Raw genomic sequence first — 18989 nt, 5'->3', positions numbered from 1 at the left:
TCTTGCTTCCCCTCCTGCTCCTTCCTCCCCCCCCCCACTGCTGGGACTTGTGGAGTGTTTCTCCCCTTGACACTGCTCCACCCCCACCTCGCCCCACTCTAGGGCTGCCTTAGGTGTCCGGCTGGAAGCCCCCCCCCTCCATCAGCTTCTGACCCCGTCTCATCTTGGTCTTCTTTAAGAGGGCGTGCTTGGAAATGGCAAGTGCTCAGTTCAGTAGACTCAAGCTAAAGAGAGCTCTGGTCTCTAGGCTTCCGTGACATCACAGCAGCTGAGCTAATGGAAGCCTGACAAATAACAAACAGCCTGGGTTTGTGGGCAAAACGACCGCTGCTCCCTCGCTCCAGAAAAGCTGCCACAGTTTTGCATGTTATCTTGACAGCCCCAATGTTTTCAATGTTATGGTGGAGGTGGAGGTCCTTTTCTGGAGACCCACATGGGGGGCTCGCCCTCTTCTTCTTCATGGTCTCCCTTCGAACCCCACAGAAAGTCCAGCAGGCAGCCAGGGGCTTCCTTCCACGTTTATTGGTGGCCAGTCTCAGACTGACGCAAAAAGAAGGAAAACACACATCAGTGCAGCAAAGGCCCACGGGCTTATTGCTCACAAGCGAGCGACTTTGGCTTCTCAGAGGGAGGGAGGGAGGGAGGGAGGGAGGGGAGGGGAGGGGAGGGGACAGCCCCCCCCCCCATCGCAGAGGCAACTCACCACCTGTGAATGCCGGCGCAGACCAACACCACCCCGCACTTGTGCAAAATCCCTCCCACGGAGACTGAGACCCTGAGAGGCTTGAGGGAGGGCATGGAAAGGGACACCGAAGGGCAGCGTGGTGAAGGAGGCGGAGGCGGCGGAAAGGGGCCAGCACTGCAGCGAGCCTCCCAAGCCTCTGCAAGGGCTCATCGGCCAGTTTCGCCGTCATTGTACAGCGTCGGGCACCAGAAGTGCGGTGGGCAGGGGCATCCCAGGCTGCTTCGTGTCCAGAGAACAGCAGCCTGCGTCAGCCCCAGAGCAGTGCCCGGCTGGCAGCAGGATAGGCCCCGTAGTCCCAAGGGCTTCCGGCCCCTCCGCCAGGCCCCGGAGGGTCAGAAAGATGTTTCGCTGAGCCGCAGTCTGGATGGGGCCAGTGGGAGGGTGGGCTCCAGAGGGCTGGGGTTGGGGGCCCTTTGGCCTGCAGTGCCGGCAGAGGGCCTGCCTCGCCTCGTCCTGGCCCCCAGCTCCCGGGAACGGATGGCATACTGGCCCTCGGGCTGGGCCAGCTCGGAGGAACGGGCCAGCTCCTGGCAGCGCTCAACAAAGTTCCCGCCCTGGCGCCGCTTGTCAAGGTCCCCACGCGGCACATCAGGGTGGGTCGGATTCTCACGGCTCAAGTGGCGAGGAAGAAGGGCTGGGGAGCCCCTGGCGGGCCTCTCTCGGGCGCCGTCCGCGTCATGGAGCTGGAAGCTGCTGGGTGAACCGCAAGCGTTAGAGAGGGAGCAGGTCTGGCATCCTGTCCATCAGCCACTGCCCGCCCCGGGGAATGGGGGGGGGGGGCAACATGACGCAGACGGCCCTCCCCAACTCCTTCCTCCTCCTGCCCGAGCTCTCTCCCGGACCTGCTGACGAGTTTGGAATTCTCATCTTGTGAAGGAGGCAGGGTTGCAGCCCCTCTTCTTAAAACCCCGCCGCCAACACCACCACCACCACCTTTCACCAGTCTGTACCTGGTGCTGGCAGCACAGGGAGTGCTTGTGGGGGTGACGGACCCAGCCGGGCTCGTCTCTAGGCTGTGGCTGAGTGCCAAGTCACACTGCTCCAATTCCCGGAGAAGCTCCTCCTCCGAGAGGCCGCCAGTATCTGTGGAAGACATGGACGTGTGAGGCGGGTGTGTGTGGAGGCAACAGAGAGGGAGGGAACTTGTTGGCACAGCCGCCCCCCTCGGCCATCTTGCACCAGAAACAGTTCATGGACTAGAAGGGGCCGCAGTCCAGCCCGGGCCAGAGGCAACGTTCCTTGCCTTGCCTGGAGGAAGCTGGAAAATGGCCCTGGCCAGCCCCAGCAGGGGTGCCGAATGCCACTCGACTCCAGCACCCCTCAGCCCCAGCCAGCAGGGTCCACGGCGAAGACTGAGAGGAGCTGCAGTCCAACATCCGTAGGGCCCCACAATCCCACTCGTGGGCCGGAAGCCTAGCGGGGCTGATCAGATCCTCCCTGGACCACCGGAGGAACAGTCTGCAAAAGGCCTTGTACAACTCTGGCGAGAACCACAGGTTGCCCCCCGGGGCCGTTGCCCCCCCTCCACCCCCACCCCCCTACCTGGCACGTGGCCCACCATCTCCATGGCGGTGGTGAGGTCCCACATCTGGAGGCTGCCGTTGCTGTGGCCAGTGAAGAGGTAGCGACGTGGGCGTGAGCCGATGCGGCTGGAGCCCTCACACTCCTGCACCATGAAGGCCGTGATGGGAGTGCCGTCCACGGAGCACACCTCGCAAATCCTGTGGAGGGCAAAAGGGTGACACCGGGGCTCACAGCAACATAGCTGGGCGCCCGGGGCGTCTCCACAAGGCCGGACGGCGGAGGGGAAAGTGCAAGGCCCGCCTGCGCCTGCTGCTGCTTGTCCACCCCTTGAGAGCCATGCCGACGGGTCTCCCCTTGCCCCGCCCAAATTGTGGCACTGGGAGCCCTTTCCCCGGCCAGCTGGCCGGGCAGCACTACACCCACCTCTTGCCAGTGGAGGAGAGCCGCACGTACAGCTTGCTAGCGTCTGGCACCACCTTCTGGAGGAACACCTGCTGGTCGTCCCGCTCACCAAAAGGGCCTGCGGGGGCAAGGGAGGGTCACGGGCCTGCCCTGCCCCCGAGGGCTCGAACCCCCTCCCCCTCCCCACCTACCAATGTCTGTGCCGGCGCTGCAGCCCCCGTGCCCGTCCACGGACTCCAGTGCCAAGATCTTGAAGGAGGCGAGGGGGGTGGAGCCGGGCTGTGTGGAGATCATCCCACGGAACCTTGTCACCGTCCACGTGCGGACGTGGTTGTTGTCGGCGCAGACTGGGAGGAGAAGGGAGGGGTGAGAGAAGTGTGGAGCCAGGAGCCCTTTCAGTGCCCCAGCCCAGTGTGCAGTCGGCTTGTACCTGAAATGAGGTGCCTCTCGGACAGCATCACCTTGGTGACTGGGCTGCGGTGGACGGCAAAGGTCTGGAAGAGCTGGGGCCCAGAGCCCACCGTCTCGGGGTGCTGGACGATCACCCGCACCTTGCCTGAACTGGTGCCATAGGCAATCTCGATCCAGTTGCCGCTGTTGCCTGTGCAAAGAAGCAGCACCGGCGTGGGACAGCAGTGGGGCAGGAGGACTCCTGCTCCTACGGCAAAGGCAGGCCCGGGGGGAGCTCGGACCAGGGCAGGGGGGCAATTCCAGCAGGGCAGGGGGGGCTGGCAGGAGGGAGCAGGGTGTCCAGTTGGATGCCCGTGCTCCTGAGTCTGATCCCCACTGCCAGGAGGCACCGGGAAGCTGGGGGGGGGGGGCAGGAGCGCCTGGATGGGCCCCAAGCTCTGCTTCCCACCAGGGCTGAAGAGGGAGGATCCCTTACTGCTCTTGGGCGTGAGGTAGACACTGAGCGCAGTGATGGCGTCCTCAGAGGGATCGCGATACAGCTCCGTCACCAGGAGGTCGTTGTCCTTCATGCGCAGCGGGAACTTCTGCACGTCTGTGGAGAGGAGAGAGAGGCCCGCCGAGGCGCTCAGCAAAATGGGAGGGCAGCTCGCCTGGCCCATAGGCGATTCCACAGCCGTGCTAGGCCTCAGCACCTTGGAAAGGCTGTCCGTCCATGGCCGAGTCTGCAGCACCCCCCTCACTCACCGACGTAGTAGATGGAGCCGTTGTTGCATCCCAGGAGCAAGAAGGAACCGGCGGCATCGTAGCTGTTTATCGGGACCATGTCCTGAGTCTGCGGACAATGGGCCAGAGCCGGGAGAAGGAGCCGAGTTAAGGCAGGAGGCTGTGGATCTGGGGAGCTGCCCCCCCCACTCCTACCCACAGAGCAGGGAGCGAGGAGCTGCGGGGAGCAGTGGCTTGCCTTGACCTACTCCGGGCAGCTCACGAGGGGATTAGCGTCATAGAACAGTAGCGCTGGAAGGGCCCTCTGAGGCCATCGAGTCCAACCACTGCTCTGTGCAGGAATCCCCCTTAAACAGATCCTGATGCTTTGCTCCGGTCTCCCCCTGCCGCCAGCGCAGCTTCCTCCCCCACCTGGGCCAGATGTTGCCAGCGAGCTCCAAACGCCAGAGGCGGCTTCCAGGATTGGCTTCCCCACTACCCCCACCCCCGCAGTGCTATCCTGCCTCATTCTCCCCCTGCCTCCGTACCTGCCAGTGCTTGGTGACCGCGTTCCAGACGCCAATCTTGCCCGTGTGGCTGGTGGCAATGAGCTGGCTGCCCACAAAGAACAGACCCTCCACGGGGACTCCCAAGTGGAACACACCTAGCAGGGAGAACCGAAGCGTTGGAAGAATGTCAGAAGGGCCCCTGGCAGGATCGGAGCCACGCAGGCCCACCCAGCCCAGCATTCAGTTCACACTGTGGCCCACCAGCTGCCCCCATGGGAGGATCCCAGTTGGATCAGGCCAAAGCAGCTGCCCCATCTCCTCCGGAGGGCCACTGGCCCCACGGAGCCTCGGGCAGGTAGAAGACCTACCGAAGGGGTTGGGCGAGCCTCCCGTGGAGAGCAGGGCCAGTTGCTGACGCTCCAAGAAATGAAAGCCCCGTGCCCAGGAAGGTGGGGAGGTTGCCCGGCCCTGACCCTAAACAGCCGCCAATGCTGGCTTTCCAAACATGAGGCTGGTGCCAAAGAGCCAGGGACTTTGCTCTTGCCCTGTGGGGAGGGGGGCTCGCAGAGCTCCCTCTGGAAATGTGGGGGGCTCTGTGGGGGGATTCTGGCCGGTCCTCACCGATTTCAGTGCCGTTCCCGTCGGCCTGGAGAGCCCAAAGGAGGATCTCGCTGCAAGAGGCAGCAGCCACCATTTTGTCGCTGTCGCCCAGCGAGCCGCCAAGCACCCGGGCGTTCAGCGCCACCCGGTCGATCACCCAGTCCAGCCGGGGGCTACAAAAGGCCAGCTGCCAGCCAGACGTCTCCTTCATCCTGCAGAGCAGAGAGACCCTCAGGCCTTGATAGGCAACTCCTGGAATGAGCTGCGCCCCCACCAAGCAGCCCGCTGCATCCCCTGACTGGGAGACCCAACCAGCCACTGACCTGTAACAGACAAGGAACTGAGCGTAGGCCACGGCAATCCAGTTATGGTGGCCACAGACCAGGCGCACCATGCCCGGGTCGTTCAGAGCGCCTGGCAGGAAAGGGCAAACACAGACAGGGGTTCTCTGTAAGGGTCCTTCTCCGCCCAGACTGCAAACTGGAATCCTCCTTCCCAAAGCGGAGGCCGAAGGAGCACAACAGGACTTCCATGGACAAACTTCCATCCCACCTGGAGCTTAGCTTGCTTTGGGAGAGCCTCCATCGGGAGGCAAGCGTCACTTCCCAAGCCACAAAAATGCCCCATTCTCAGCGGGTGTGAAAGGACGGTAACCCTATCAGTATCCTTCACGCCCCCAGCTTGAGGGAGGGACGTCTAGACGATCTGGGATTCGCCCAGACAGGCAGCGCTATCACTGCGGTACTTCCGCAGCGGGCAGCAAGTGGGAAGCCGGCGGACGTGCAGCCCAGGGGGACCACTCGTTGCTCCCCCTTTTCCACTAGAGAGAGCTGGGCCAGCGCAAGTCTCCTGCCGTATCCGAGCCCCAGGCGCAAGCGCACGCATGCTGCACCCACAACTGCATCCTGCCCTGCTGGGCGCATACCTGCCGCTGAGCTCCTCTCCTCCAGCAGGCGCCCCAGAAGCCCGGCGTTTCCGAGGTTGGGGGGCATGGTGTTGCTGCGGCGCACGAGGGCCCGCTCCGTCAGGTTCCCCGACCGGACAGCCAACTGTGCCCCTGTGACGCTGTGGCGGTTCCACCGCTTGGCAGGGAACACTGCAGGAGAGGAGAGCAGGCAGCTGGCTGCGCGAGGGGGCGGCAGGCACAGTCCCAAGCCCCCCCGCCTCCCCCGCCCCAGTCACAGCGCCTGACCCACCCTCTGCCTGCCGCCTACCTGGTGCTGGCAGGTAGCCATTGAACAGGACACTCCCACAAGACGATCGATCCAGCTCCTCCTGCAACTGCAGGCGGCGGACTAGACGGAAGCAGAGCCAAGCAAAGGATCAGCCCCCAAAGGACCAAGCCACAGCATTCGCACAGCCTGGCTGCCAAGCAGCATGCAGAGTGGGGCCGAGAGTCCAAGGCGGGCGAAGGCAGGGACTGATCCAAGAGCACCAAAGTCCCATGACCCCCCTCCGCCGCCTCCCAGGCTCTGTACTCCTGTCCTGGCAAGCCCAATCCCCTCACATACCGAGTGGCGTGATGCCATAGAACTGCGCCTCATGCAGCAGCAGCGAAATGTTGGTCCTCCTGGGGGTACAAAATTGAAAGGGAGTGATGGGGAGCTTTGCCCAGATTGCCATAACACACACACCCAAGTCCAAAAAGGCCGGAGGGCAGCTGAGGGCCAGAGGGTGGAGTCCCAACCCTGCAATCTGTCCCAGGGGAGATCTCCTTCCCCAACTGCAAGGCCAGAAGGAGACCGCCTGGGTCTTCACATCTCATACCTGACGTCAAGCTCTTTCGTCCGGAGAAAGTTCAGGATGGGGGTAAAGATCTCGGGATCTCGGTCAATGAAGATCTAGGCAGAAAAAACAGGGCTGTGTTCAGCTAGGGACGGCTTCTCCTCCTGCCAGCAACCCATCCAAGGAGCCTGGGCCAAGGGCTCCCTGGACCATCCGGTGTTCATTCAGCTCTGCTGGGCACAGCGAAGGACACAGAAGGGAAAGTCGCCTCTCCTGCCAGCAGAGGCAGGACAATACCTGCCGGCCCTGCCTTCAGTTGCTGGGAGGGGGCCCACGACTCCCTCCCTCCCTCCCCTGACCTTGTCCTCCGAACGCAAAGCAGGTGCGACAGCGAAGGAGGAAAAGGTCCGTGGTCACTCACAGCGCCCGTTTCATCCTTCAAGGTGGAGATCCGGCCGCTCAGGAGGCTGCAAGTCAGGCAAGAGGAGGTGAGCGTCTGGCGCTGCTGCAGAGTCCGGTCGGTCGCTGAGGCTGGGCGGGGGACGGAGGGAGCTGCCGGCTTTAAACACAGCCCCTGCTTGCCCAGAGACGCGGGGGGGGGGGGTCCCCGCCCCTCTTTCAAAGGCGAGCCCAGGCGGGCTGCTTCTCGGCTCCTGCACGACCTCCCACCTCCCCACAAACAGGCACCATGGATATCGGGGCCCTGGTTCCTCCGGGACGCACATGCGGAGCTGCCTTAGGCTGAGCCGGACCCGACCCGGCCTGCGCTGGGCAGCGGCGGCAGCGGCGGCTCTCCAGGGGCCCCGGCAGGACGCCTCCCTCCCTCCCTCCCTCCCTCCCTCCCTCTGTTCGTGGAGGTGCCGCCTGGGCGGGGAGGGACCAGGGCGGCCTGCGAAGTAGGGGCTGCTCTGCCAGGCAGCCACTGCACTTCCGTGGCGGCCCCCTGGCCTGGGGCGGAGCGAGCAGAGGACGAGGCGGGCGGCGGGATCTGCCAGCGGGTCCAGTGGCGGGACCCTCTGCGGCCCCTGGGCGGATCTTAGCCCTCCCCTCCGCCTCCGCCTCCCCCGCCGCAGGGCCCACTTTGGCCCCCTCCCTTCCCCTCCCCTCCCCTCTTGAGGCACCTGGAGAAAAAGGAGTCCGGGATCCAGGTGAGGGTCCGGCGGGAAGTGCTGAACCTGCAGGAGGAGGAAGGCGGTGAGCTGGGGCGGGGCTCCCCTGGCCCCCTGCTCCGCCCCGCCCCGTCCTGCCCGGGGCCCCCTCGGGCTGGGGATGCCCCGTGGGGAGACCCCGCCGTTGCCGCTGCCATGAAGGCGTCGACGGAGGCGTGGCCAGGTAGGTCTCCATGGAAACGCCGGCACTACTCGCCTTCGGCCGCCCACGTTGAGCTGGACCAGCTCGGCTCCGGCTCCGGCTCCCGGCCCCGCCGCTGTGGCCATCGCCGGCGCAGCCCGACCCGCCGCCCGGCTGATTTCCGCGTCCCGGGCGCCTCGGATAGCCCCGCCTCCGTGGCGACGCCATTGGACACAGGGCTGATCGCGATCCCTGTCCCATTGGCCGTAGGCCACGTGGCCCCGCCCTTCCCGGGAACCTATTGGCCGGGCTGCCTCCTCGTTGACACATTGGCTTCCGGCGGCGCGAAAGTTCCGCCCACCCGCCATCTCTATTGGCTTTAGCGCGGCTCTGCGATTGGGTGAGATTCCTGAGGGCGGTGCCCACTTCCATAAACAAACCGCGAGGCCCGACCTATTCCGTCTCTCTATTGGCTGCCGCTCATTCGTTCCTTCCGCCGATTGGCTGAGGCGCACAAAGGCCCGCCTGTTCTGCGACTCCGTTGGAGGCTGCCGAGCGCTATCGCTGAAGGGGGTCTGCCCGAGAGGCGCGTTGCGGATGCAGTGGGAGACTGAGGGGCGCCGACCTTCGGCTCTTGGCAGGACGTGCCTCTGCCCGCCTCTCTCTCTGGGGCTGGGGATGATGGGACCTGTAGTCTCGGAGGGGGAGACAGTCGTATGTCCTCCACCCTGGGACCCCATCATCCCCCGCCAGGGACCATGGGAGTTGCAGTCCAACACCGCTGGAGCGGGGCTGCCCGCCCTTCTTCTCCTCCCTTGCCCGGCTTCGGAAGGAGCAGGCGGGCAGCAGCCCTAGGCGAGCCTCCTCCTCCTCCGAATCATAGAACAGCAGAGTTGGAAGGGGCCTACAAGGCCATCCAGTCCAACCCCTCCTGCTCAATGCAGGAATCCACCCTAAAGCATCCCTGACAGACGGTTGTCCAGCTGCCTCTTGAAGGCCTCTGGTGTGGGGGAGCCCACCAACTCTCTAGGTCACAGGTTCCATTGTCGTACTGCTCTTAACAGTCAGGACGTTTTTCCTGATGTCCAGCTGGAATCTGGCTTCCTTTAACTTGAGCCCATTATTCCGTGTCCTGCCTGGGCTTCACCTACACCGATCAGGATACTGCACTATGAAAGCGGCCTATGGCCTGTGTCCATGGGCCCCAACACCTGTCTGCGCACTTCAATCCCGCTCTGAAGCAGCAGTCCTGTGGCTCCTGCCTTTTACATGCAGCTTTCATAGTGCCATATTCTGCTTGGTGTGGTTGATGCCCCGGTGTTCAACGGTGCTTACTCCCCAGCAAGCCTGTGCCTGGTGGGGTTGACACTTGCTGGGACTGAAGATGGTTGACACGGTCGATCTCTCCCACGGAGTGCAGCCCAACTAGCCCCCTGGTTTCCCTGGGTGCTCCAGCTGTTGAAACGAGTGGGAGGTTGACAAAGATGACATCGGAGGAAAACGCGGCACGCAGCTGCTCAAACACAGGCTACGTGTAGCGCTCATTTGATAGCCTGCTGTGTGCCAATGGGGGCAGCGAAGAAATTGCACTTTCCCTCCACCAATGTTCCTGAGTCTAAACCAGGAGTGTCTCCCACGCGCTTCCCCTCCAGAAGCTCCTTTGCGGGCAGCCAAAATGGACACGAACGAGGAATGAACCTGAGAAATGATGGGCAACGGCTTGTCACCTCCATGCCTGGCACAGGGGCATCTGGTTGGACTCTGGGAAGCAGGCCGGATACATCCTCAGCGCTCTTCTTCTGATCTTTGCAGAAGGCGGCTGGATGAACACACCAGGGATCGGGCCCAGCTATTAGTCGTGACAGCCCAACAGAAGGCCCATGTTCGGAGGCAGATTGCCTCCCAATACTAGTTGGTGGGGGGCTGCCTTCCTGCCCTGGGCTCTCCACTGCCAGACCAGCTGCCCCCCTTGCTCTGATCCAGCAGCCAGGCTCTTCAAGGCTTCCTCATATTTTCAGGAGTTCTTCTGCAAAAGGGTCACGAAGCCCTGCCGTCCCAGGGCATGTGCCTGGGCAGCAGAGGTGGGTGCTCCAAAGGCCCTCTTACCCAGTCCTCCCTTCAGCTTCTTTCTTTGCAGCATTTCTCCCCCCACCAATGACCTTCCAGACCAAGGAGTTTTTGGCTGCCTACACTGTCTCTCTCTGCCCCCATTTTATTTTCACAACAACCCCGTCAAGCTCCGTAGGTCAGCAAGGATTTGAACCTGGGTCTCTGTGGATGCCAAGGTGGCACAGCTCACGTTTTTCCCATTGGCCAAGGCCAGGAAGCACCTGGGATCTATGCTGGGACAGGAAAGAAACCAAATCTGCACCTGGACGTTGGACACAAATCCGTGTTTGAACTGCTGTTGCCTGCAGACACTTAGGCAGAACATCCATCGCATGTGAGGGGCGGGGAGATTTGAGGCCTTGTTTTTTGAGGAGTTTGTGCAAGGGTGGGGGCACATCAAGAAGCACGCAAGCAGGAGGAACCAATCTCTTGATCTCATGCAACCAAAATCTAAAATCTTTACAAATTGGTCTCTGTTTGAAAAACACAAATCTCCAGAAAGATTTACAGCCAAACAAAGAGAATGCAACCTGAAATGCTCAAATGTTTGTGGTTCTTTTTCTATACAAGACAAAAAGGGAAAAAATTATTTAAAGCAATTACAATATCTTACAGGCTTCTGAACAATCAGGGAAGGTGCAGGGGAGCGGGGTGGAAGCGTTAACGGGTGAAACTGCACCGGCTCCAGAAGGAGCACCATGGAAATTACGCCTGACACAAGGGAGGCTGGATCTGGCCAAGTCCCACACCGAACACATTGCGCTGCTGTAAGAAGCGGCCCTGGATGTGTCTGTTTACAGGAGCAAGGACTAACCTGAGCTTCCTCAATGCTCAGCTAATGCACTGACCCCCGGCTGGTCACGCCGGCAGCTGGACTTGGGGGGGAGAATCAACTCAGTTACCAAATCCTGGGGCTGAGAGAAGCTTTGGAGAAAAGTCAGCTGAGCCACAAGGACAGCTTGGATCTCTGGCACTGATCCTCAAAGAGCAAGTTTTTAGGTTTTAGCTTTTTTTTAAATCTCCAAGCTTAGTAATCTGCAGTTCTGTAGCTCATGTTTATATATATGCATCAGCATCTGGTGAACGGCTACAGCACAAAGAACAGCTTCTGAACATTTTCAGGGCCTGAAATTTGTGGCTTCACCACATGCAGTGCGCGACTGCCGTCCTCACCCATCACAACCCGAACCCGGTGCTGAGGGAGCTGCGTTTAAAAGGAAGGAATCTGTCCACTTCGTGGAGGGGATTCCCAGCGGAAGTGAGCTCTGGAGGGAAGGGACACGTGGAACTGGCAAAAAATGTGCCGCAACAGGAAGACTCACTTCTCTGGTTGCTGGATGTGGGAACGGATGTCCTCTCTGCAAGGAGCGGCAGGAGCTGGGAAAGGGGCTACCAGAAATGAAACCAGGGGTCCTCTGGATGCCAAGCAAGGCTCAGAGGGTGCGCAACCTGCTTTTAAAGCAAGACTCCATTGAGACCATCCAGCCCCTATTTGCATGAGAGGAACCTGTAGAAACCCCCCACCCCCAAACGGACACAAACCCTTCGGCTGACCCGGGATGCAGGATGTCCGCCACGTGCCGTCTCTGCTGACGCAGCGGACGCTGTGCTCTTCCGGGCAGGGCAGGGCTGCATACTCTGAGGCATGCTGTGGCCTGAGGGCTCTGCCCTTCCCCCGTCCCCATGCCCCCCAGGTGTAGTTCCCTCCTTTGCTGCTGTGCCCCTTCACCCTGGTCAGATGCTCTCCTGCCATTTTATTGCATAAAAATACATCTCTGTGCCATAACAGGTGAGCCCCTCCCCAGTAGGAGAAGTGGTGATGGGGGATATGGCTTGTAACAACAGTGGCAAAGCGGTGCCCACGGATTCTCCGCTCTCTTGTGCTGCTTATGGGACCTCGCGTTCCCTGCCTGGCCGCGGCCTTGGCCTGGCTCAGGGCACCTTGGGAGCCAGGACGCTGCTCAGTCCCGGGCTGCGAGGGAGAGCAGCTGCCACCTTCCAAACCCTGATGCTCTGCAGGGCGGCAGGAAAAGGGGGCTTCCTCCTTGCAAACTCCCCCCCCTCCTTGCAAACCCCCCCCCCCCGCTCAGCCCATCCCTGAGGGGATCATACAGGAGGTTTACCCAGAATGGCATCAAAGCCCTGCAGCGAGTGAGGGGGGGGGCAAGCAAGGAGAGACAAATCAGAGGGGAACAGCCAGGAGGCTGCAAAGCGGAGGTGGGGGGCAGCCGCTGAGCCACACAAGGGCACGAATGCGGGTGGGTGGTGATGGCACTCTCCCTAGCACCCCAGAACAGACTCTCCTCTTCCATCCAGCGCACGTGGCAGCGTGTGTGTGATGCGTTGCTTTGGAGTAAGGCATCCTGTCAGAATACCTAGGAGCTCCAATGCAGACAAATGTGGGGGGGGAGGCACATGCGCAGACGGATCCAGAGCAGTGCCCAAGCAGGGATCCCCCCCCTGCAAAACACACACGTGCACACACACACACACACACACACTGCTCAAGGGGCATTTTTCACCCACAACAGCACCATTTCGTGGAAGTTCTGTAGCTGACCGGAAGACATGAAGCTGGAAGGAAGAAGCGGGGGGCCTGGCAGAGGTCCCCGAAGCCCCCTCAAAGCATTCCCAGAGAAAGCAGAAGAAGCCGCAGGTGCAGCTCCCCGAGCGGGAGTCTCCCCTGGATCACCTCACTCTCGGGCCGGCTTGGCTCAGCCGACGGGGACTCTTCCGAGGGAGGTTTCCACGTGATGGGACATGGTGGAAATTCCAGAGAACTGGATGAGCGGAAGAGCCCGTGGGCCGGCTTCTTCAGCTGCTGCACCACAGATGAAAATGCAAGGCTGGGTGTTAAACCAGAAAACAAGGCCTGATTTGGGTGCCTATTATTTTCTGGGCCCCATCTGGGGCAAAGCAAATGCCCCTGTGCTTCCAGCGCCCCGTGAAGTTGCGAGGACCCCCTCCCCAGCTCCTGGCATCTGCCACAGAGGCAGCCAGCCTGCCTGCCCAAAGTCCGCCCGTGTCTCTGGAGGTGGCAGTCCCGGCTGATCAGTGCCCACTCAGCGTCTGCATGGTTTGGACTGGTTCAAGCAGGCACCGGCTTCGAAAAGAGGCCTGCAAGCGGAGACGGCCGCTTCCCCAGCGTGGTCTGCCGGGCCCCCTTCCTCTCCTCTGCAGGCAGCAGCAGGTCTCCTGGCCAGGACCGGTCCCGGCATCCCTCCCTGCGCACCAAAATGCTCTCGAGTCTGGCAAAGGGTGCTCCCGGCAAGCACATCGGGAGACTGTGGGCCCCGTCGCTGGACCGGACTGCTCTGCAGGGGCTCCTCACAGCCTCTGGGGCAGCAGCTTCATTTCTTCCTGCCGGAGGTGCTGGCCCTGCGGTCGGCGTCCCGCTTGGGGTTGCCCTCATCCGTCGAGGAGGTGGTGAGCAGGGCCTGGCCCCACCGGGCGATCTCCGTGTGTTCCGAGATGGAGGTGGAAAGCGCCGTCAGCCAGGACTTCATCTCCTCCTGCAGGAGGGGGGCGCACAGCATCAGGACCCATGGCCAGCCCAGAGCCAAAGCCCCCCCCCTCCGCCCAGGGGGAAGGAGGAGCAGCTCACCTCTTCCTTGGCTTGCAGGAGGAACTCGCCCCCGTCGCTGGTCCTGCAAGAGAGAGCCGTCCGTCAAGAGAGAGGCAGGCTGGTGTCCCAGGCGCCCGGCCCCTACAGGCATGTTTCAGCCCAACCTTGCTGGCCTCAGGAAAGTAGCCTCAAGCCCCCCCCCTTGCACATGCAGCCGCAGAAACGGGAGTCAGGCGTCCCAATCCAGGGAAGAAAGAAGGACGGCCCTTCCCTCTCCAGTTTGGTTTTGGCAGCCACCGCTTTGGCCTGCAGACCGCCAGGCGTGGACAGAGGATGGAAGGGCTCCTCCTTGCCTGAATGGCTGAGGTCTGAGCCCAGCGCCTCCTGCTGAGGGAAGGAGCAGGGGCCGCCTGCCCTGTGAGCCCCGCCCAGCCACTCACTTGATCTTGAGCACGTTCTTCTTCTTCTTGTAGTCACTGGCCACCTCGCCCGTGGCGTTAAGCAGGCTCAGGAGGGGCTCGTTGGCGTGCGTGCTGCCGGATTCCCGGCCCTTGGAGTCCTTGTAGAAGCCCAGCTCCCCTTTGCTGAGGACGCAGTACAGGTTGATCCAGGACCTGTCAGGGCGGGAGAGGAGAAACCCACACGCCGGATCAGAGCAGCAGCCGTGGCTTCAGCTGGGAAACATCCAGTCAGAGCCTGTTGGATTTAGGGGTGTTGGGGGGGGGGGAGCAAAGCACTGAATAGGAAGTGGATCGTGACCACCTTGAACAGCGCTGCCACCCAAAGGAGACATGGATTTAGTTCCTTACGCATTTCCTCACCTCTCCTTGCAAACTTTGCTTTTCCGGCACCACCTCTCTCAGTTGTCCTAAGATCTCCTGCCCCCTCCAACAACTCCAGCCATTCTGCTTTGCTGCTCCTGATGCCTGGGACAACCCCCCGCCCCCATTCCCGAGACGCCCCTCTTCCTTCCAATCCCTCCTCAAAGCCCACCTTTTCCAGGAAGCCTTCGAACAACCCTAGAGAGGTAACAACTGATCATCTCTTTGCAAGCATGAATGCCACTGAAACCATGGCCTATTCTTCCCTGCACCCTGGCCCCTGCCGCTTGCCTCTATCCCAAACATCCCCTGCCTCTGTTGTTTTCTGGCATGTGTCCTAGCAGGTAAACCCCTTCGGGTCGGCGACCTGCATAGAAAACTGGTGCCATATATCCTGATAAAAACAACCACAGATTTTAAGCGCTGCTGGCTTGCAACATGTCTTAGCGCAGGACAGCTGCAACTGGATGCCCAGGACCCCTGAATTAGTCGCTCGGAGGAGGAGGTGGACCCACTTCCTGGCCCTTCCTCAGGTCCCGTGTCCTAGCCTGCACCCATTCCCAGGGATGTACCTAGGGAGGTGGTGGGCTCTCCCACACTAGAGGCCTTCAAGAGGCAGCTGGACCACCATCTGTCAGGGATGCTTTAGGGTGGATTCCTGCATTGAGCAGGGGGTTGGACTGGATGGCCTTGTAGGCCCCTTCCAACTCTGCTAGTCTATAATTCTATGACTACAGACTCCGATTCCTCCACACACCCACAAAAGCCCTGCAGACTCCCCTGGCCCGAGATGGAGCCACGGCTGCACTGGGGCACGTGGGCCCTTTCCGTGGCACACTGCAGCACTTGGGACGGCCGCGCATCTTCGCTCTTGGTCCTCTGCAAGCCAGGGCAGATGGCGGGGCTGCCCTTCTGTTCTCAGCCCGGGCAGTCCTGGGCCTGCTTCTGCTCCCTTCTCGGCTGGGCTGTTGCCGCTTGCAGAGGGGGGCTGTGGCAGGGAGGCCCTCCTGCTCCTGCTCACCTGTTGGAGGCCTTCTTGTTCGGCCCCTCCAGCTCGAGCTTGCGGAGAAGGTAGCCCTCCTGCTGGGCGGTGTGCGTGGGGGGCGGTGGGGGCGGGGCGCTGCTCTGTGCAGGGGCCGAGCGGGACCGACGGCTCTCCCCGGGCGGTGCGTTGGGGTCCCTGGGCCGAGGCCTCCGGCGGGGCTTGGGCCTGTCACGGGCACGAGGCCTGTCAGGGCGGGGCGTCCTCTCGGGCAGCAGGTCCAGGCCGTTGGGCAAGCGAGCGGGCGACTCCCTTTCACGCTGCTGCAGTCAGGGGAGGGGAGGGGATCACAGACATGCCAGAGCTGGGCTGGGTGGGGGAGTGCCCCACTCTCAGGACCAGATGATGTACCAGGTACAGGTGAAGGGGAAAGGAAGGGAGTGCCCTTGAGGATGTGCAGAGTGCCTTCCCCTGCCCTCCACCCCCGCCCCCACCAAGTGAGAAGTGTTTTCCTACCCAGACGGGCTTTCGAAAACATCCTTAACAGAATTAAGCCCTGATTCTATTTCCGCAGCACGGGGGGGGGGGGCGTTGTGGGGAGGGGGTAGTCCAAGGGCTCAGCCCCTCTTTCACGCTCTCTCCTGGGAAGCTCCTCCTGAAGCCAATTCAGTGTCCCAGCCGCATGTCGGGAAGCAGCGCTGATGGCCTTGTGCTGCCTGGGGTCAGCCTCTAGCTGGGGGGGGGGGCTCTCTGTGAACTGCAGCTTCCCACCCCCCAACCCCACTCATGTGAAGCCCGCCCCCCACCCCGGATGCCCCCGGACAGCACGGCCTGGCTGTTGGGAAGCAGAGGGAGAAGGGGGCACTCACGGCGGCGGGTGGGGGCGCTGCTGCTGCGGGCGCAGGGTCCGTCGCCTCCTTCTCCTGGAGCTGTTCCACAATGTCTGCCAGCGTAGCTTTGCTGTGGGCCGCAAGAAAGAGCTTCAGGAAAGCACCCCCACCCCCACGACACCCCCTCCCCACCCAGGCCAGCGATGCCGCAGGAGGGTTGCGTCATAGTGGGGGAGAGCAGCCGGACAAGGCACCCAATGGCAGGGCAGGCTCTTGCCCAGAAAAGGGCTCAGAACGTTGGCCTAAAGCCAGGAGGAGAAGGCTCTCAGTGGCTACGAGTGCTGATGGTTATGTGCCACCTCCAGTAGCAGAGGCAGCAAGCCTATGTTGCTGGGGAACATGGGAGAGTGGGTGCCGTTGCCCTCATACCCTGCTCGTGGGCGTCCCACGGGGGCAGCTGCCTGGCCACTGTGGGAACAGACTGCTGGACCAGAGGGGCCCTTGGGCCCAATCCAGCATCAAGGCTCTGGGCTGATCCCTGACCTGGGAAGTACGGCCTGGTCCGGCCTGGTCTGGGGTCCTCCGTCGCAAACGCCTCCCTCCACCTGGGATTCCCTCTCGCCTTGCCCACGTCCTGACCACAAGGCCTGGCTGTGTGACTGGCTGCTCCCAGTCAGGCCGGCCAATGGATCTTTGCCCTCCTCGGCCAGGATCCTGCTCAGGGGCTGCCCTGCCTGGCAGCCACTACTTATTGATTGCTTGGTTTTATGTTTAAACCATTTCCACACCACTGTTCCTTTAAAGCTGTTCAGGGCGTTACCACCATAAGAACACCACAAACAGGGAAATAGCAATAATCAGTAAAAGGGGCCGTCAAGGCGGCCCGAACTCACTCCCAGCCGAAGTGGGGAGCCCACCTGGCCGGGAGGTTCCAGCCGACTCCGCCCAACCCCTTCACCTCCTGCCCCCCAGGGCTCCTGGCACTCACCCGCCTCCCTTGGGGTCGTTGCGCGGCGCCTCCGGCTCGCTGGACTCCTGGCGCTCCAGCCGGCGCTCGTGCCGCTCTCGCCGGGGCGTGTCCTGCTCGCTGGACTCCTGGCGCTCCAGCCGGCGCTCCCGGCGCTCTCGCCGGCGCTCGCTCTGCTCATGGCGGGGCGCATCCTGCTCGCTGGCCTCCTGCCGCTCCAGCCGCCGCTCGTAGCGCTCCCGGTGTCTCTCCACGTGCGCCTCCGCCCGGGTCGCCTTGGCCTCCAGCTGCTCCGCCAGGGCCCCGGCGGCACGGCCCAGGGTCTCGGGCCGGACTGCCTCCTCCGCGGCGGCCTTGGCCTCGGCCGCTTTCTCCTGGGCTTTGGCTTCCGCCACGGCCACCAGCCCCTCCTGCAGGCGGTCGATCTTGGGCTGCAGCCGCTCGGGCTTCAGCTCCTGGCGCACGTAGGCCACCTTGGCCTCGGCCCGCTCCAGGGCCTCCGGCTTGGCCGCATTGAGCAGCGTCTGGGTCTCCGCCCGGCCCCGCAGTAGCTCCTTCTCGTAAAGCGGCTGGCGCAGGAGGGAGGAGGCCTTGCTGCTCAACTCGGCTGGGTCGGCAAAGACCTTGCGGCCCAGCAGGGGAGTGGGCGGCTGCTTGCTCTGCTCGGCCTTCAGCTTCTCGATCTGCGGGAGGGCGCAAAGAAGGTCCGTTTCCCCCACCGGCAAGAACTCCTCCCCCCTAAGCCAAGACGCGGGGAGCCCATCGGGTAGTCCGCGGGCCGGAACCCCAATCGAGGGACGCCAGCGTGGTCCCTGCCCGCCTCCGCCCACGCAGCGTGCTCTGCCTGGCCTGGGCCCTACCGTAGTGAGGCGCCGCAGGGAGCTGAAGCGCTCCTCCCAAGCCGCAGCCGCTTTGCGGAAAGCCTCGTGCCGCCGGAGCAGCTGCTCCACCTCGTCCACGCTGTTGCCCAGCTCCCGGCTCTTCAGCAGCGGCTCCTGGGCGGTGAGCCAGGCGTCAGCCACAACCGCCTCCTGAGCAAACTGGTGAACCTCCAGCACTGCCGGGAAAGGAGGCCGCCGTGAGTCCCCCTGGACCCTGGGAGCCCTTGCCCCGCCCCACCCCACACAGCCCTCTCGGCCACGGCCACTCACACGGCCCAGAGAGGCAGCGATGGAGCCATGCCGGCTCAGCTGCCACGTGGCAACAGACCAGCATCCCCAAAGTCCAGGCCTCTGGCAGCCCACCCTGGCCGTGTCCCGCCTCAATGCCGGGGGCCGCTCCGTGGGGAAACACCCAACTTCCCCCCAGCACGTGCACTGAGAAATGCCTTGGCTGGGGAGGGGGCGCCCTGGCCCCCAGGGACTGTGGCTCCCAGCCACTGCTGCTGCTCTGCCGCCTGCTCTTCCTCCCACTGCTGGGGGGCGGAGGCATCCAGGAGGGCTGGGATTCGTGCCCCCCCATACCCGAGGTGGGAGGGGACAGCTGGGCTCACTTTGCTGCAGCCACTGCCAGTGCTGGTCCCACTTGTCCACCATCTCTTTCTTCTTGGTCATCAGCTTCTCCAGGTGGAATTTGATCTGCAGCAGAAACAAGAGATGTCCTGGCTGGGAGAAGGGCATTTGGGGGGGGGGTAAATCCCTGGCCCTGCTCCTGGACAGAGAGGGTCTGCCAGCATCCCCTGCTTCAATGGGGCACCCCAGGGACTGTCGCTTCCCCCCCCCCACTTCTCTGGGGCAGCCGGACGAGAGCGGGTGGCGGGAGGCATCAGGGACTCCTGCGTCCTCCCCAGTGGCCTCTCTCTCTCGGC

At 62.7% G+C, this 18989-nt stretch overlaps 2 protein-coding genes across 4 annotated transcripts in view; both read right to left on the bottom strand.

Annotated features, from left to right (window-relative positions):
- Positions 1–502: 502 nt before the first annotated feature.
- On the bottom strand, positions 503–18938 carry SHKBP1 (SH3KBP1 binding protein 1). 3 transcript variants are annotated; one of them, XM_063140498.1, is made up of 18 exons: positions 18935–18938; positions 7740–7775; positions 7040–7085; positions 6661–6734; positions 6405–6463; positions 6108–6188; positions 5819–5989; positions 5217–5307; positions 4915–5105; positions 4333–4448; positions 3827–3914; positions 3558–3674; positions 3102–3272; positions 2863–3018; positions 2693–2789; positions 2288–2466; positions 1696–1828; positions 503–1438 (listed from the first exon to the last, which is right to left on the bottom strand). In XM_063140498.1, the coding sequence occupies exons 7-18, from the start codon at positions 5883–5885 to the stop codon at positions 1078–1080; spliced, it is 1767 nt and encodes a 588-aa protein (XP_062996568.1). In that variant the 5' UTR covers positions 5886–5989; positions 6108–6188; positions 6405–6463; positions 6661–6734; positions 7040–7085; positions 7740–7775; positions 18935–18938; the 3' UTR covers positions 503–1077. The 3 variants fall into 3 exon arrangements, with proteins under 3 accessions (XP_062996568.1, XP_062996566.1, XP_062996567.1); XM_063140496.1 differs by lacking the exon at positions 18935–18938 and adding an exon at positions 7984–8095 and having other exon boundaries at positions 7740–7793; XM_063140497.1 differs by lacking the exon at positions 18935–18938 and adding an exon at positions 7984–8095 and having other exon boundaries at positions 503–1435; positions 7740–7793.
- SPTBN4 (spectrin beta, non-erythrocytic 4) overlaps positions 12515–18989 on the bottom strand; it is a 49664-nt gene continuing 43189 nt past the window's right edge. The window contains exons 29-36 of the mRNA XM_063140499.1: positions 18675–18759; positions 18043–18239; positions 17204–17865; positions 16255–16345; positions 15425–15708; positions 14023–14196; positions 13622–13664; positions 12515–13529 (exon numbers count right to left, since the gene is read on the bottom strand). Of these exons, the coding sequence (XP_062996569.1) occupies positions 13368–13529; positions 13622–13664; positions 14023–14196; positions 15425–15708; positions 16255–16345; positions 17204–17865; positions 18043–18239; positions 18675–18759 (1698 nt within the window). The 3' untranslated portion in view covers positions 12515–13367. The remainder of the gene's footprint in view (positions 13530–13621; positions 13665–14022; positions 14197–15424; positions 15709–16254; positions 16346–17203; positions 17866–18042; positions 18240–18674; positions 18760–18989) is intronic.

This window comes from Elgaria multicarinata, chromosome 13, assembly GCF_023053635.1.
Source record: "Elgaria multicarinata webbii isolate HBS135686 ecotype San Diego chromosome 13, rElgMul1.1.pri, whole genome shotgun sequence".
Taxonomy (NCBI): Eukaryota; Metazoa; Chordata; class Lepidosauria; order Squamata; family Anguidae; genus Elgaria; species Elgaria multicarinata.
Note: the sequence above shows the minus strand (reverse complement) of the source record. Positions and strands in the feature narration are given on the sequence as shown.

Excerpts from the sequence above, each read along its gene's own strand:
- SHKBP1 (XM_063140496.1), bottom strand. The coding sequence starts at position 8,054 with ATGGCCACAGCGGCGGGGCCGGGAGCCGGAGCCGGAGCCGAGCTGGTC. Across the intron at positions 5,990-6,107 it reads TGGCTACCTGCCAGCACCAG|TGTTCCCTGCCAAGCGGTGG; the intron begins GTAGGCGGCAGG and ends CCTCTCCTGCAG. Across the intron at positions 4,449-4,914 it reads CGGGAACGGCACTGAAATCG|GTGTGTTCCACTTGGGAGTC; the intron begins GTGAGGACCGGC and ends TCTCCCTGCTAG.